The sequence below is a fragment of the Sinohyriopsis cumingii genome, chromosome 4, assembly GCF_028554795.1.
Source record: "Sinohyriopsis cumingii isolate HCF-2022 chromosome 4, ASM2855479v2, whole genome shotgun sequence".
In the NCBI taxonomy this organism is placed as follows: domain Eukaryota; kingdom Metazoa; phylum Mollusca; class Bivalvia; order Unionida; family Unionidae; genus Sinohyriopsis; species Sinohyriopsis cumingii.
The window spans coordinates 73,837,959-73,856,538 of record NC_142964.1 but is presented as its reverse complement, the minus strand read 5'-3'; the positions used below and the strand labels follow the sequence as shown (position 1 = coordinate 73,856,538).

Here is an 18,580-nt window from a genome sequence, read left to right as displayed (position 1 = left end):
ACACTGATCACTTAAGTCAGTTTGCCTAAAATAGTGACTTGAGATATTTGATCTCAGTGGAGATGTCCAGGAAAAGAAAATCTTGTTCTTTGAAACATAAGTTGGATGTTTTCTAACAGTGACTTAAATCTGACGAAATGCAAAGTCAAGTTGTGAAGGACTTTTGATGTGCCCAAGTCAACTTTGCTGGGTTGGAAATAAGATGAGGAAAAACTTGATGATATGCTGGCTGGTTTAAATGGACATAAATTCTAAAAAACTAGATTAGCATTTAATGACACAGGCCTTGATAGTGTTCTGTACACTTGGTTTGTTCTGGATTTCTGACACAATACTAAAGTCTTGGGCAGAGAAGTTTGGTAGATTGTTGAATGGACAAGATTCAGGATTTAAAGCCAGAACCACTTGATAATATTGCTTCTAACCTCATCACACAATCAGTTTGTACAAAACATGGAGAAATTCAGTCAGCCGATAGTGCTGCTACTGTGGCATATCCACGGAAGATATTGTGAAAAGCAGATTTATAATTATGACAAAACTGTACTCTGGTGTAAACTCTTTTGCTTGACAAAACTCCAGCCATGCAATTCAGTGAGGGAAAGAAACAGATTTAAATGAAATAAAGACAATAAAAATCTATGTGAGCAACAACAAAAAAGTCAAAAGAAAAAGGAAACAACAGGAAACCAAACTGCAAGCTCTGGCAGTTTTATTATAATTTCCATGCTGCTTACCATGTGTAACCATAATGACAGCAGTTTTTGTATGATGATAGGAAAAGCGTATGGATGACAGCCAAAATATTCGAAAATTGGATTTCAAGTTTTCTATCATTCTCGCTATATAGAATCATTCTTGGATAACAAGTGCTGTATGATTATGGGGGATATCTGTATAAAACCATGTCCAGTGAATAATATATTATTGCTGGAGGAATCATCAACTGTGTATTTCTTCTTCAGGCAAACAGTGAATTGATCTACAAAAAGCCACAGCTGGATGAACTTGAGAAGAAGATTGAGGAACTAAGAGAGGCCAATAAGCAGCTTAGAGACATTAATGAGTCTGTCAGTGAAAAATGTGAAACTCTTGCACAGGTACATATTACTTTTCAGAACGATATAGTTCCTCGTATTTTTATGCCCTACAACAATATAATAGGGGGCATATACTGTACTGTGTCCATGTTGTTTTAATTAAGTTTTACCTTTCAGTTATTTTGCAGGCATTTTGGTGGGGTATTTGTCTTCAATGAAAACATGTCCTGCTTAAAATCTACTTTCAGTATGAATATGAATGCACATATTTTTAAGAATCTGACTGAGAGATTGTTAAAAAACTAAAATAATCAGAAGTGAATAAAAAACCTATTGAATTCTATGTAAAATATGTTGTGTTGGTCTTTTTAATATGATGCCCATGGTGACAACAATTTGTTAAATGACCCCCAACTTTATTTATTTACAGACGTACTTACCATAATCTTAAATAAAACTTACATAAATTTAAATAATGTCTTGAGACTTGCTTCTTTTGATATACTTGTACTTTTGATATCTGAAAGGTAAAAAAAAAATTGAAGAGCAGGGTATTTTTTTAATTATGGTTTACCACCTGGAGTTTGAAATCGGCATGAAGTGTGATATTGACTGTTCCCCAGCACCTTGCAGGCTTGACGTAGAATGGGCCTGCATATCATAAAAGGTGACTAATGGAGTAAGTGACTGAGTGGTTAGCATGCTTGACTAGTGGCCAAAAGGGTGTGGGTTTGAATCCTACCGTTGGATCTGCTTATGTCAGCTACCATAGAGTGTCCTTGGGCAAGGCACATTACTCTGATTGCCTCAGCACAAATAACCTACATGTGTTGCTGTGTTGCAAAACACCAAACTAAAGGCATCAGGTTTCTCTAATTTATTATGATGGATCACCAATTAAACACATTGGGTTTTCATATCTTTACAAGTTTAGGCCCACAATAACAAGCAAGACACTGCATTTCTCCTGAGATACTTTTCCTGATTATATTAACATCAGAATGTAAGCCTGCTACCTCCCGAATCTATCCTTACTAAAAGACACAGATTTATCTCTCGTGTCTATATCATATAGACGAAGGGCAATAACTCTTGCCCATTATCTCCCCTTGCCACCACTATATGTTGCTATTTTTGTAGCTTTGTTTCTATACAGCATCATATAAGACACCCTCCATCAATCCAAGCCAAATGTTTGGTAAATTGTAACTATCCACATAGGATTTTGCTTGTATTTTGTGTTAATATTCATTCCTTAACCCTGTACCTCATAGAGTGTACGGCGTTTTAGCCCTTCAGTATACATGTAGCAAAGTTACCCAGTGCAGTGCACTACAAACAGAACATTTGTTTCCTATTCAACTCCATACACATAGGCCTGCCTGTTAACTGTTAGGCAGTGTAGTATACATTATGTTTAATAGCACTTTTAACGATTTAACTTTTTTGGTACACATATATTATGTATAGAATGATTTAAGAGTAAAATCCGATTGTTATAGTTGTATATTTATTTTTCATGGAAAACTTTTGTATGTGCTTTAAAATTTTGAGAGAGCTTGTTCACTGTCAAGTCAGTGAAGCCATGTTACCAACGGTATCTGCCATTTCTTATACTTGAAATTTACAAGTTTCTTGTCTGTGTTTACATCACTAAATCATCTGAATTTGATAATTTATAAAAACTAATTGCTGCCTACATCAATATCAGAGCCTTTACTTAAGTTATTGAAGCTTTCGTAGTTGTTATTCTAATCATGAAAACTCAAGTAATTACTGAACCAAATCTGCGACATCCATTTTGGATAGTATTGAATACAACCAAGTTACTTTAAATAGCTGATTTTGACCAGATCTTAAACAGCAACCATGTGATCTGATGTAATGGTCATTCACACCAATTAATTTAGTAGCTAATGGGGGTTTTCCCTGAAGGTGGCGCTACCAAAACAGCTCATGATAGCTGATGTTTATAACAGGCATCAAAAGTGCTTCTATGCGAATCGGGTAGAGGCATCAAAAGGTGCTTCCATGAGAAAGGAGTAGAGGCGTCCAAAAACGCTTGAATGAGGTAAAGGATTAACAGGTGGTATATATTATGTTTGCAAATATGTTTTGAATTTTGATACTTTCTTAGACGTGGACTTGGTCTTCTTTTTAGACCACATGATACAACCCGATTGAAACTGGCCCCCCCCCATGTATTCTGCTACTGATAACATATATCAGCGTAAAGAAGGCATATAACATTTGTTCTGCATGTGTGATTTGAATACTTGTACTGATCATTTTATCACCACTTTTACACAAAGTTTCACTCATGCTTCACATCTTGTCTCTTTGTATCAAGTATGAGTGTGTCATGTAGTGAAATATGTTACAGTCAGTTCTAATTGGCAGTTATTGTTTGTTCAAGTCCAGAGTAAAACAGTAACCACCAATCAGTACTAACTCCAGCTTGTTCACTGCATGACACACCAGAAGTATTGATATTCTCACTCAATAGAAATAGATACCATGCAACAGAGAAACGTCACACAAAAGTGGTTATGAAATGGTCAGTATTTAAAAGTACTTAATCATACATGGGGAACAAGTTTGGAATGTCTTCTTTGTGCTGAGATATTTCGTCAGTGGTTGAATGTGCTGATGAGATATAAAAAAATGAGTACAGAATTGGCAAGGGGGAGGGCAGATTCCAAATTGCACTAGTTAAAGTCACCTTGTTAGTCTATAGAAGTGGAGTGGATGTCTTGAATAATTTCCTTTTTTAGTCACAGAAACAAGTGTCTGTGTCAGCTGCAGTTGTCTGAGTTTGAGCCAACTTGCAGATCTGAACTACATGCAGCTCTGTTCTGATGTTCAGTTTGTTCTAATGGCACAACCTGGTTTCATTTCAAAGAACAGGTTGCTGTCACTTGTCAACGAACAAACTTCTCACTCCTTCTCCTTGATAATCTGTCCAGAGAAGCAAAGCTGCAGGACCCTCTACATACCCTCTGATGTTACCTGGGATGCCCAGAGAATATTACCACCAAATGTAAATGGCTATTCATCATTGTTGACACTCCTTAGCTCCATTCCAGCATGTCTTGCTGGTTAGAACTTAGAAGTGACATCCTGTTTTTCTAAAGATGTGTTTTGGTGTGGGTTTCCCCTGTCCATCCCATCAGTGTTGTGGTGTTTTTGTTTAGAAAACAATAACGCGATAATTGCTTTCTTGGTCTGTATAATATATAGACAGAAAGAAGTTTTTGTCTTCCAGGAGGGCTGGATTCAGGGTAGCAGAGAAAGTTATCCAAATGTAACATGATCAGGTGAATATTATTGGAGAAATGCAGTTTACTAAAAATTTTGTTTTTTGATGAATTTAAGGCAAATTGATGTTTTGCAGAGTGAGCAAGGGACATTAGTAAGATCAGACTATTTACATACCCCTGCATCTTCAGACCTTGACTACGAAACAGATGTAAATAATGATGTAATAATTTTGTCATACATCTTGATCCCCTTCATGTTTTATAGTCCAATATTATATACTTCATCTTTTGCATGGTAAAAAATACATACCAATGTCATAGCTCAGTTTTCTTTTCACATTTCACCCCTTTTTAGTCTTCTTCTGTCTAAACTTACAAATTTAGTCCATCTTGCTCCAGTCAATTGCAAGTTAGACTGGTAACAGCTTTTTATACTTAAGGGGGGTAAAATTGTTTCTCCCATATGTTTTCAGCCCGTATGTACTGAATAGCATCCCACTATTTAGAGAAATATCTCATAAGGAAAACATTAGAGTAAACAATTTGATTGATAAGATTTGATTAAGGAGAGCAATTACACGTGTAATCTTGATCATTTTCATTGACTATTCAAATTTATTGTGACTTTATAAAAGTTATATCCAGCTGTATTATTTTTGGGAAACAAATGTTTCTGGATTTTGATATATAAAAATTCAAACATAATTTTCTGAGCAATAACTGAAGACAATAATGATGAGTATGTTTCAAAGTCAGTACTCAATACAGATTTTGTTAGTGAGCAGTTTTGAAGAACAGAAATTAAGAAAGAAAAAAAACTATTCATATTTCTTATTATAATTTCTCCTTTTCTCCACAGTTTATCTATGTACATTATGTAGGTAGTAGAAAACCCCTTCCTTGTTCATGCATGAAAGTAGTGTTACCGGTAGGTGTAAGAAACTTGTAATCTCATACAGTTGGCATTATCCATTAATTTGAGCACTGTTTGCATGTTTCATAGAATCTTTGTTCATGTTCAACAGCATGCTTAGTCAAACCAACCATCCTGTGTCACAGATATTTGGATTACTTCAGGTTTTCCTGCATTAGCCTCTAATCTCAGCCACTCAGTCAGTTAAAAATTGGTTACCGTGTTTGAATAAATTCAAGCTGCTCAGATGCGAAAAAAAAAAACCCAACAAAACCCCAGTCGAGATAAGTAGCTATTACTTTAGTTTCTTTGTTGCACTAAATTACAGAAACTATTGCTTATAGCAAATTTAGAGGCAAAAGTTACCTTGAATCAAGCACATATTTCAAAATGGCTGCATCTACTTCGAAGTATGTTTTTGCCCATAATTTTGCCATAAGCAAGAGTTTCATTTTAATGACATTGTGCACCAAAGACGCTGTAATAGCAGCTATTTATCTTTTCTGGTTTACATGTCAGAACGGTTTTGATTTTTTCAAACACTTTGACCAATTTTTATGACTGTTTATCACATAAAGCCACCATAAAAATCTAGATATTTTCTGCATGCTTGTGATGTAGGATGGTGAGATTATTTCATGTAACCATAATAACTTTCTATAAAATCACAGAATAATGTGGCTGTTCTTATGTTACATGTTTAGGCTCGAAAAAACGGTAACACAAGAAAGATGAGTGAAAACAACAAGCTTTGAAAAATTTAGCAATTATTTATTTCCCTGGAAAAATACTGTAAAAATGAAAAAATAAGAAATTATGATTTTAAGAATCAAATCCAAAAATAATCCAGGAATAACCCACAAATCAAATTTTAGAAGTCCTAATATTGAAATGTTCTAATGAAATCAAATTTGAGTCTCGACGAAGAATCCAAGATGGAAGGCAATGATATATGCTGTATCCTGTACAGTGTTGAAGTCTACAGTTCCTTTTAGAAACACAAGAAATAACACTATGGTGTTGGAAATCCATATAAAATTTTTAATAAATGTCTTTGTTCAAGAATTTTGTATTAGCACATGCATATTTCCAGAAAAAAGAATTAATCCTTTTTATCCAAATAATTTGAATAAACATTAAAATAACTCCAAACTGACACAACAAAAGAACACCTTGACATCAAATGTTTTAAGCCCAGACTGAGATTATTTCTCTATAACAATGGTTGTACAGTAATTTTGAGGTGCAGAACGGGTGCTCGTATAAGGGTCACATGATTATGTTTACATATAAAAAATCTCATATTCAAAACATGGCCCTGATGAAAACCAATCATTTTACTCCAAGAATAAAATAAAAAAATGTTTACTTCAGTAAAACTATTTACAAATTGAGGGTCACGTATCCAACACAGCCTCCATCTCAGCCTTATTATTCCCACAATAAAAATGAATTAAAAAAGAACTTGTTCATGTGACTGTTACTGATTTTGAATTAAGGTGGCAACTAGGTCAGCTTTATGTGTTTACAAATGAATCAGTCAAGGTCAAACTATTTTCTGAAAAAAAGTCCAAATCATGTAAACAAGATTATATTATAATAGCATGCAGTATAATTAAAAAAGTTAAAAATGACAAACAAACAATAAAATTAAAATAAATATGAATTAAATCAGATATACGTAACACTATTGCTTTTTTTTGGTCCCTTTTGGCCTTAACTTACATGCCAGCAGATCTGGCTGTATGCAATTTGTTGGGAGGAATCACTAGAACAGACAGCATAGACCCTGATCTGTCTGCTTTGGGTACATAAGTAGACAATGAGACACAATTCCTTAGTCCATGAAGTTGAATGCCAAGTCCTGAGACAGACATGATTTTTATCACTTATTGCAAACCACAAAAATTATTTAGCCACAAATGAGTTAACACATGAATATAAAATTATTTGTTAGTTACAAATTTAGGCTCGACACAAAATGAATATTTGAAATTTTTTGGTGTATTTTTATTAGCTAAATGCCATATTTTATATGTATAATGTACACCCAGCTGCAAGCAGCAGAGACTGATAGTTGGGACCCGACCCATTCTGAAATTATACTTCTCTATCAGTCTCTTGGAAATTGGTTATCTGGCACAACAAAAAATTAGCTCAGAATGATTTAATCCCCACAAGCTTTAAAAGTTTCAAACCATTCTTTCTGTCATCGATGCCAACTTTTATGTTTCTTAAAAGGATATGAATGGCATGTGCCATTCATGCTATTTGGGGAGGTTGAGTAACCTCACACACATGATGTGTTGGCTTTTAAAGGTGGACACGTACACAGGTTAAATAAGTTATCAGTACATATAGATTTTATACAACTTATATGATATCCAATTTAACATCACATGGAGATGAAACCATGGTTTCAGTATTCTCAGAATCTTTTTATTTACATCTATTATTTTCTTATATTACTTTTCTTTTTACATGCTATACTTTTCATAATAAAGCAGTCTTCGTAGAAGTGACTGTACCCTGGCTCCTAGAATTGTCTTAGATTCAGAGGCGTTTGTTATTTTACAAAATTTTATCAACGCTTTCAGTAACACTTTAACAAGACTATTTAGCTCTGCTCATCATAGACCAGCAATGCCATTCCATGCTCCATTTCCATAAAAATGGTTTCAACACTGCACAAGTTGTTCATATCACCTTGTTCCAAATTGCCAAAGTTGGAATGGACAGAGGAAGAATTGATTTGAAATTTGTAAGGTTTGAAGTGATTAAATCATTCTGACTTAATTTTAAATGTGGCAGGAAAACAATTGCCTGAGATTGAAGTCTAGTATATGAAAAACTTTAAATCTGCTGTAGCATAAAATGTTGGCAGATTGGGGTCTGTTTTTTTCAGTTACATGTATAGTGGTGTGGTCTCAAACTATAGTGCTGTTATTGATATCTGGACATAGTCACCTTATACTGGGGTAAATTATATGAAATATTATAATTCAACGATTATAATAAAATCTGTGACAATATCCGTGCTATTTGAGGATACTTTATGGTGAAGGACCACTGCATACAAATGAATGGTACTTAATTAGTCTGTATTTGTATTATTATGCCTCCAGTTTTATTGAGGGCACCTTCATGTGTCCTATCTGTCAGTCCAGCCATTCATTTGTCCATCCTTTTGACTTGTTTGTTTGCAAATGTAGATGACCAAATTAGACCTAGAGACCATTGTAAGCATTATGGGATAGTCTGTCCCACAAGTTTGTTATTGCTACTCCTCCTAAACTATTTGGAGGATTGCCATGAAACTTGACACAAACAGTCATTCCATGGTCTACTTGGTCCTAAATGAAAATGATGCTGCTTGGGTATCCAACACTGCTACCAATGGTCATTTTGAAAATACTGTTGCTCCTGAATGAATGATCTTAGTAACGAGTTTTCACTGAAAAACACCTTATGATGTGTCATTGGTATTGAGTGAAAACTGCCAATCCAAATTTAAATAAGGCCATCTTGAAAATCTTGTTCTGACATCGTTTTTTTAGATGGCTGTCATATTGACATTGTGCTTTTGCCAGAACACTTCTTATGATGTATATAGTTGGTACTAAATGGAAATGGTGCCAATATGATAGCTGGTATGGTCACCATGGCACCCATCTTGAAAATCTTGTTTATGTTACTTGCCATTCCCTTAAATTTTTGAAATTTTGTGTGTGTGTTGTGACAAATCCTTAATTACAAAATTAAGAAGAAGAAGATTAGGTTGACAAATGAAATTTGGTAGTCGTTTTTGCATATGTATGTAAATGATCGTAGGTTTTCAGGCTATTACAGCAAGTTTTAATTTTTTTCTTCACACTTTTGAACTTTATTTACTTCGGACTTTTTTGTTGTTGGAAACCATTAATACTGGCTGCCATGTATAGCCTATCTTGTGTTGAAAAATGGCGTTAAACTCCTCAACAACAACAACAACAACAAATGTTCTTTTGACCCTTTAAAACTTGGACTCTTTGGTCTGGGTTTTTTTTACCCTTTAAAACTTGGACTCTTTGGTCTGTTCTTGTGACCCTATTGAACTTGGACTCTTTGGTCTGTTCTTTTGACCCTTTAAAACTTGGATTCTTTGGTCTGTTCCTTTGACCCTTTTGAACTTAAACTCTTTGGTCTGAGATTTGGACCCTTTTGAATTTGGACACTTTGTTCTGAGCCTTTGACCCTTATGAACTTAGACTCTGGTCTAAGTACCCTCATGAACTTAGACGCTTTGGTCTGAGCTTTTGACTCTTCAGAAATTTGACTTTGGTCTAAGCTGTTGACCCTTTTAAACTTTGAATCTTTGGTCTGTTTTATAAATAGTTGGATGTAAAATCTTAACTTTTAAAAGTTAGTTTTAATCTGTACATAGTCTTTACTTCTTAATCTATCTGACATCTTCTTCCCAATGATAGCCAGAAGCACTTGGACCCATTATAGATCCAAAGACCCAATGTAATACCTTAGCAAATGACCTACAGATGTTTTTTGTGAATAAAGTAGTCAGTAGAACTGTATGGCATGTTCATTTAATCACTGTTGTTTGAATTTTTTGTCTAATAAGGTGTCTAATATGAGTTTACCAGTTGAATGTTTTCTGAATTTACTGATTTATTAAATCATAACATTTATTAATAATTAAGAACATGGAAGATGAATTTGGTTTGTTAGTTTAGTTTCTGACATAATGGAATTTTTATTAAAATAAATCAAATATAATTTTTGGAAGTAGACTAGTAAAATACAATCGAAAATCAAAATGATAAGCAGATGGTACATATAGGCCTCAGCAAATAATTCATTTATGTCCCCAGTATATCTCAGGGATCCAGTGTCCTCAGTAGATAGTTCATTTATGTCCTTAGTAATCTAGGAGGGGACATAATAGGCCTCAGCAAAACACTCATTTATGTCCCCAGTATATCTCAGTGATGCAGAGGCCTCAGTACATAATTCATTTATGTCCCCAATATATTTAGGAGGAGACGTATGATATTGCCCATGTTCATCTTCCTTTTGGTGATGTCATAAATTTCATTTTATCTCGGGGCCATAAGTGGCCATGTGGTCTAATGCGCTCACCATTATGTATCACTGCCATCTCACCTCTGTCTGCATGGGTTCGAGTCTCAGACTTGGCCAACGTAGGTATGGGAGAAAGCTTGCCAGTAGCTTTTCGTGGGTCAGTGGTACTTTCTGGGGTTTTCCTGGGTTCTTCCTCCATCATTTATACAAGCTGCCATGTACATCCTATCTTGTGCTGAAAATGGCATTAAATCCTACAACAACAACAAATCATTTTAGTTCGTTAACTTTTAAAGGATACATATTGGATTAAAGCAAAATTTGGCATTAGGCTTCATGTTAAAAAGTCCTAGGTAATTTGATTTTTAACCATTTTCCAGAATTTTGCTTTTAATTATTGCCCTTATTTGACTTAGACTTTGCCTTTTGCTTTGTTTCCATGCTTTGTCTTTTGATGGACTTCATGGACTGAAATCATGTTTGATACAAGGCTTTGCATTTAGAAGATCAAGTTCTTTTCAGAAGATTGTCTTCCAAAACTTTACGAGGTACTGTCCCATTTTTTGCGATCTTAACTCTTCAAGTTAATATCTGCTCAGTAACTTTTTAAGAACCTTAGGGATTGAAGTCAAATTTGGAGGAAAAAAACTTTACATTAAGATGACTTATATCAGGTTTGATTTTCACAACATTCAGGCAGAATTACAATGAGTTTTCATCTCTCTGTCCAACAACTTTTTTCATCAATTTTGTTTCCTCTCAGTAACTTGTGAAAGACAATGGATTGAAATCAGCTTTTTCCATTAAGAAGACCTATGTCATGTTTGACTTACACTGCTTTCCAACAGCATTTGTGTGAGTTATGACCCCTCTTTGACTTAAATCTTTTCTTTTAGTTTTCACTCACTAACTTTAAAGTAATTTGAAGGACTTAATGAACAGACACAGAAGTTTGTTTAAGGCTTTTTATTTAAAGAAGACCTTGACCAAGTTTGATTTTTGAAGAACCTTGCACAAATATGATGTTTTACTGTTTTCCAGAAACATTGTATGGACTTTTGTCAACTTGAAACCATTGTTCTTTAATTACATTATATCAGTGAAGGCATCTGTGGCATATGGACACATTTCTAGCACAGATATTCATTATACTTCTCTCACACATTTCTTTTGAAAGAGTCACCTTCAGATGGAAAACTGATTTTAAGGGAGGTAATAATGAATGATAATGGCATCATAGTATAAGCAGATACAGTTGTCAGTGCTAAATTGAATACAAGAGCAGTTCAACTGTAAACAACACAGACTGATGTGCTGTCTCATAATATGCTGACATATCAGGGTCTAGGTTGTTTATTCCACTAATTGCTCCTAGCAAACTGCATAGACCCAGTTCTGCACAATATGCAGTGGCAGGTTTGAATTTGTAGTTTGCAGTTGGACTTGACTTATAAGCAAGTATAGAAAATATTTGTCGTAACCTTTAAGTGTGCTTTGTTTAAATTCTTCAGGTATATTTGTATATTAACCATAAACAATTTTGAAAGAGTCCAGGACTATTTCTCTTGAAAGTAAATCATAGGTAGTCTAATTTTTTGATGTCTGAACTGCAAGAAACTTCCTATAATTTGTTGAAGAAAGAACCTTGGGTAAAACATGTTACCTCTGTTAGTTGTAACCCTTCGTGAACTCAGTTTTCTTTTCTATTCAGTAGTATCAGTCTTGTTAGAGATTATCCAGGTATTTACCTTCCTAATTTGTGTCATCAAGTATGACATCTAGCAAGATATATAGGAAGTTCAGACTTTTAATGTTTTGAAGTATTGTATTGTATATTTAACCCTTGCCATTAGTGTTAGTCGTGTGTAACGGCTGATCCTTGTGTACCCATTGCCAGATTATGGTTGTTGTGAGATGGCTGAAAATCTGATGCACTATTTTTTTCACCCATGACTACTGGTAATAAGATTACATTGTTTCTCATAAATATGCATAACATATTCAATCAAACATTGAGCCTGAATAAAATTTTCATGGATGGTTGACTCAACATTAACTTTCATGCTGACTGAGGGAGCCAGTTTGATTTTCTCTTCCAAACAGTCACTTCTCAATCAGTAAGTGGTCATTTCTGTTGAGACAAGAGCTTATTTCATTAGCTTGTTCATCATGCAATTTTGGTTTGCATATTCACGAGAAACAAGGAAACACTGCAGGCAGCCATAGCTAAAAGTGGAGCCTGTGGCTTGTGCCAATACCAGATTACAAACAATATAACCAGTCGCATATGCTTAGTGCACATAGCTGACTCAGTTATTAAGGGTTAGAGATACACAAAACAGATCAAACTCTATATTTAATGATATTTCTAGAATCAAATGATGGCATATTATACAATTTCAATCTGATCATCCTGGTAAGAATGTTACCTGTCATTGCATACTGAGCAGTTTCATTAGAAATTGTGAGAAAATATTTCATCCTCTACCGCTGTTCCCATTAAAATAAGAAGAAATAAGTATTTTTAAGATAATTTCTTGTATTGTTGATGTATACAGTCAGTAATGATACACCAGTAGCGTTAATATTTCTAATTGTTACCTTGTCTTGCAGGAGAACGTCACACTGAAGGATGCTATTGGAGGTGACGGATCTGTGGTACCCCGCGTAGAACTGGAAAGGTCAGAAATTAACCATCCTAATACACTATTAAAGCCAAAAATACTATTCTGATGATGATAATAATATGAACAATGCCTTGCCTCTTATTGTCTCGGCATAGGTATCAGTTTTCTATTGGTGGCAGCATTGTAAAGTAAGATTTGTGATACAGTTTTTGAAAATATATATTCTGTATCAGTTGCTGTATTCAACTGAAACTAGGATATAAGTTTGCTATCTGTAAAATATTAGTACCCTAATATACTTAGGTTTCCTGTCTCACCTGCAGACTGTGTTCATGGCCATCAAGTTTGTCTTCCCTGCAAAGCATAGGCAATACATTGGTATCACTTTTTGACTTTGGCATGAGAGTCAGTGTTAGGTTTGTGCATTTAACTGACAGTTTCCGTGACACTGTTGTATATACAGTCATAAAACTTGAAGGGTGTATTCATCTTATAAACTATGAATCATTTGCAAAAGAAGGTCATGGTCAACTGCTTTTCACATTCCAGTGATTACTGACAAAGTAAAATTTTTAGGGATAGACAAGTACCCAGTCCAGCCACCCAAACCCAGTCAGGGTTTGCACTATCTGATAACAACCATCCCAGGCAGTTACTCTGCAAAATTTCCCTATCCATACCTTAAGATTTATGTTGAGCTCAGATTGTCCTATATGTAAAGTGATTACACTTGATCTTTGAGGGTACTGCTCACTATGGGACAAGAGAGGTCACAGTGACCTACTTTTCAGGCTTTAGTAATTAAGCTTTTGCATTCAGCTTTGTTTCTCAGACACTGTTGTATGCAGTCACAAAATTTAATATGGTAGATTCATCTTTAAGCTTGCTACTTACCATGGCCAAAAGTAGGTAATCTTTTCTTATTCTAACAACTTTGAAAGGTTTTTAGACTATGTTACACTGGAGAAGACAAGACAACATTCTTCAAACATCTTGTTACTGTATGACATTAATAGCAGCAAAAGAAATCTTCCCTATGTATGAGCACGATTTGAATATCAATGACCCATGCATTTGTGTCCTTTTATATATTTTCTCTGACTTATACACACAGACCAGATCAGTTTTTCCTCCTGAAAATTTGTTAAACATGAAGAGTTTTAATTTTCAGTACTATGTAAGACCTTGGTATTGTCAAGAATTTCTTGGTACAGGGGCCAAGCCAAATATAGATTTTCAGTCATCTGTTTACGCAGCCCAGACATGGATTTGGAAAGTGCTTATAATTATAGTGTTACAAATGACTGTATGTACATCCATCTGTCTGTCAGCTGGTTAATTTTTTCATTTATGTCACTGTGGTGGGACATAAATGTTATATAGGCATGTTGTGAAATTGTTACATAATGATTTATATATCCTGCAGGTTGGCCAAGGAGAAGGATAGAATGAAGGATGAATACGATCATTTGAAACAAGAGCATGACAACCTGGAGGAGAGGCATCAGAGATTCATCATTAACTATGGCCATGATGGGACTGGCCTTCAGAAAGGTGGGAACATGTTCAGTTATTATGAAAATACCCATCCAGGCTTGGTAGTTTTCTCTTGTGCACATTAATGAATGTTAAGTCATCAAAACCAATGCATTCAGCTTTGGAGACTAATTTTGTTGCTCATACATAGTAGTTGACAGGGACCTATTTTTCTTGTTCTGAAGGATTACCAAAGATTGTCATCAAACTTGACTCGGTGTTTCAAGTTACAAATGCTACTTCATACTTTGAAAAAATTTCTCAAAGTGTCCAAATATAGGCTTTAGACTGGATAGTATACTTGACTCAAAGTGTAGAAATATAGCCTTTTGAGTGCACAGATTACTTCACTCAAAGTGATGCAGCCTTTTGATTGGACAGCATTTGACTCAAAGTGTACAGATACAGCCTTTTGATTGGACATTATTTTACTCAGTGTGTAAAGATGCATCCTTTTGATTGGATAGAGTACTTTACTCGAGTATACAAAAACAGCCTTTTAATAGGACAGAGTATTTTCATTTAAATTTATTGCCAGGTAAACTTTTTGTCAAAAGGACCTTTCACCATATTCATTAAACTCTTTAACTTGAGTGTACACTTAGACTCAAATATCGATAGCCTAAAATAAATTAATTGAAATTCAAGAGATTTCAAGGTAGCGATTCGTCTAGATACAGAAGTCTGTTAAATATGTATACTTTATTTTGTAACAATATAACAAATATAAGTCATATGACAAAGAAAATTTTGAGTTTGAGCACTCAAGTTGAATACAGAGCCTGTCCACAGTTTCACTCAACTGCTTAAATCTCCTTAATTAAATTGAGATTTTTTGTATCATTTCTAATTACTTGGTGAACAGAAGAAAGCAAATCAGTCTATTTTTCATCTATTCTGCTTTCCATCCCTATGACTGAAGGTCCAGTATTGTCCAAAATACCATAAGCCAAATAATGTAAAACATCAAATTGAGGAGAAATTTGGTGAAATTTTGTAAAACACGGCCAGGCTTACAGAAGTAGAGTAGACAAGGAATGCAGCAGGCAAGACACAGCTATTTCCAATATCTACTTTACTTGGTTGACTTTAAAAGTGGATTTGCTTTCCCCAGATCTTTTTATATGTTCATGAAATATAGATTTAAAATTTGTATATACTTTAAAACCTTCTTGATCGACCAGCTGTCATTTACAACCACAATCAAAATGCATGGATCAATTTTGTTATATAAATGAAGTGTAGTGTGCAATCATCTGCTGAATACGACCAGTGACCACAATGTCTTCTACACTGCTATGAACAACCGAATCACAGAGATAAACACCACTGACCTTTAGTCAATCCTTTGTAACTATGACGACTCAGACAGTTCTAAAAATAAATAAAAATAAAGACTGGCGATCAGGTTTTGAAATTTTATAGGTCATGCAAGGAGTGTCATTTATCGTAGATTGTACACCAGACTAAACTACATCATATTGTTCCAACAGTATGAATGACCACATCACAAAACAGACAAACGTCACTGACCTTTATTTCATAATTTGTAACCATGATTGCTTGAAAAATAAAGACTGTTCTGACCAATAACAAATGAAAAAAAAAGAAAAAGAAAAAGGAGGCTGGCTACTGTTTTGTGAATTTGGCGGGTCAAAAATTTGGTATAATTTGTTATAGACTGTAAACCAGGCTGAAGTGCCATGTCATGAACTGCCAGTTTAGTGTTATAGTCAAGGTAGTGGTCATGTACATTGTTTGTCTCTGAAGTTAATATGTAATGTCTGGGGATGAGTGAGGTCTTTTTTTATTAAACTGGCAAGTGAGAATCATTTCCCAGTTGTTATTGTTAAAGAGTTGTGTTGTTTATTGCTTATTTTGATGGTACAATAATTACATCCCGCAACCATCATCTGTTCAAGTTAATGCAACCAATTACACCCTTTGTTTATAAATTTAGTCTCTTTATATCTTTTATGGATTAAGCCAAGAATTATGCCATGTTGAGAGATAGCAACAAGCCATTGAGCTACATAGGGTTTGGAACTAGAGTTTGTGCAACTGTACTTGTGGTAAATAAAGTCAGTGCATACTTTACAAACTTTTCAGTTGAACATAATGTTTATCATTGATGCATCAAACTTTTGATTACATTTTCCAGCTTTACAATTATAGCAGTTATTGTTATTTTGTTACACTTTACTGAAAACTGGTCAATCTTACAGAAAAAAAATCAGCTGCCTTACTGAGACAGACTCATCAGGGTTGGCAGATCTGCCTAGCCCCCAGATAATATTGGGAGAACCTGCAACAAAAAAGTGCCAAATTTTAACAATGGAGAAAAGAAGTATTGTAATTGAAAAAAGTAGTGACACCACTAACAAATTAGCAGTTTGAACATCAGGAAATAAAACAAATTCATGGTGTTGTAAAGACAAGGAGTAAATAAGAAACAATTTCTAATGCCAATAGATGTACATGTGATCTTCAAATATAAATATGATTCATGCTGAATGACATAAGTATATCTTTACTGCTATATAATTTTGTCTTCAGATGAATGCATGCAAGAACTGTTAATAAAGAATGGAATATATGTACATTGGTTGTGGTTTCTTTTCCTTCTTGAACAGTTCTGAAATTCAACCATGAAAGCCACACTTGTTGTACAAACCTGTTATAAAAGACGACCTGTCTTGAAAGTTTGGGGCTTTTGTGGCATAAGGGATAGTATTTCAAGAGAGGTTTGCTGTATTTTATTGTATGACATTAATATGGTATACATCAAAGACCCCAAAGAATGGATTTCATGATGCATTTGTTAAAATATATCCACACTTGAGTAGATTTGATGTGACAGTTTTCTTACAGATAAAGAGGAGGTCCATCGACTTAAGCGTGAGAAAGAGGCCCTGGAGAAACAGGTGGCACTGATTAATGGGCAGATGTTGCTGGTGGAGGGTGGCAAGAAACGACTTGATGAAGTTGTGGATGAGTTGCAGCAGGAGATAGTACAGCTCCGACATCAGCTGGAAGAGGCAGAAAAACGGTATGTAACTGCAGAGTATCAAAAAGTGACATATAGATTCTGTATCTGAAATATCACATTATTAATGTCATTTGTGTACTCTGAAGTCACTCTACAAATTGTTGTTTTTTTTTAATGGTGATCACTTGATTTTGAATTCTTTTGCTTTTGTCAAATACAAGGAAATCTTATGACATGTGATCAGACTGCAGTTTGATGAGAGTGATTGAATATAAATAAAGAACTTTTTATATTGCTTCGTACCATAATTTTTTTAAATTGCAGCATAGACTGCACACAGACTTTGAAGATATTTTTGAAAATTCATCTTGGACTGTAACAGTGAATCCATAACATAGATTGAAATCATTGTACTTGATATACATAGTTTAATGAATTTGATTAAAATTGAGACCTACTTAGAAATTCCTGGTCTACTTATTAGTAGTAACCTATCAATTGGTGTTAGGGAGAGTATCAATTATCAATAGAAACAATATATTCCAGATGAAATTGTTCACATTAATAAATGTGAAAGATGCAGTTTGATTGGTGAATTGAAAGATCAACAAAACATGAGTTCATATCGGTGTCCGTCAGAGATTCATTTATCTGACATCTTGATTTGAGTCAGATTGCAGTTCCATGGCAATCCAGAACACTAAAAGCTTGAATGATAAGATTTCACTGAGTTACTTAGACTTTGCTTTTATCATAATATGAGATAATGATATTTTCTCAGCTGTCATGAGATTTCCTTATTGACAACACAACAAGAACACCCTTGTCACTCACTGTATATGAATTAGAATACTTTAGTTGAAATGTTTCATTGTCACTGGCATTTAAGCTAATTTTTGGGGCACTTTTGAAAACTATCAATAAATAATTCTTCAGTACATAATTTTATATGCATTACATTCTGGACTCTTTATATTGCTGCAGTACAAGATTTATGTAATTTACTTGGCACTCTGTATTGCTAGAATCTATAGATTAGTGTGTTTTACATTCTGGACTGCAGTACAGAATGTAATGTATTACATTTGGGACTCTTTATATTGCTCAGGTACCAAATGTAATATTACATTTGGTACTCT

At 34.4% G+C, this 18,580-nt stretch overlaps 1 protein-coding gene across 21 annotated transcripts in view; it reads left to right on the top strand.

The window, feature by feature from the left end:
• The window catches only part of LOC149801452 (uncharacterized), a 227,224-nt gene that overhangs the window by 113,096 nt on the left and 95,548 nt on the right, over positions 1 to 18,580 (top strand). For all 21 annotated transcript variants that reach the window (XM_089955585.1, XM_089955600.1, XM_089955607.1 and 18 more), the window contains exons 19-22: positions 966 to 1,100; positions 12,903 to 12,970; positions 14,343 to 14,470; positions 17,324 to 17,501. In XM_089955585.1, the coding sequence (XP_089811711.1) occupies positions 966 to 1,100; positions 12,903 to 12,970; positions 14,343 to 14,470; positions 17,324 to 17,501 (509 nt within the window). The remainder of the gene's footprint in view (positions 1 to 965; positions 1,101 to 12,902; positions 12,971 to 14,342; positions 14,471 to 17,323; positions 17,502 to 18,580) is intronic.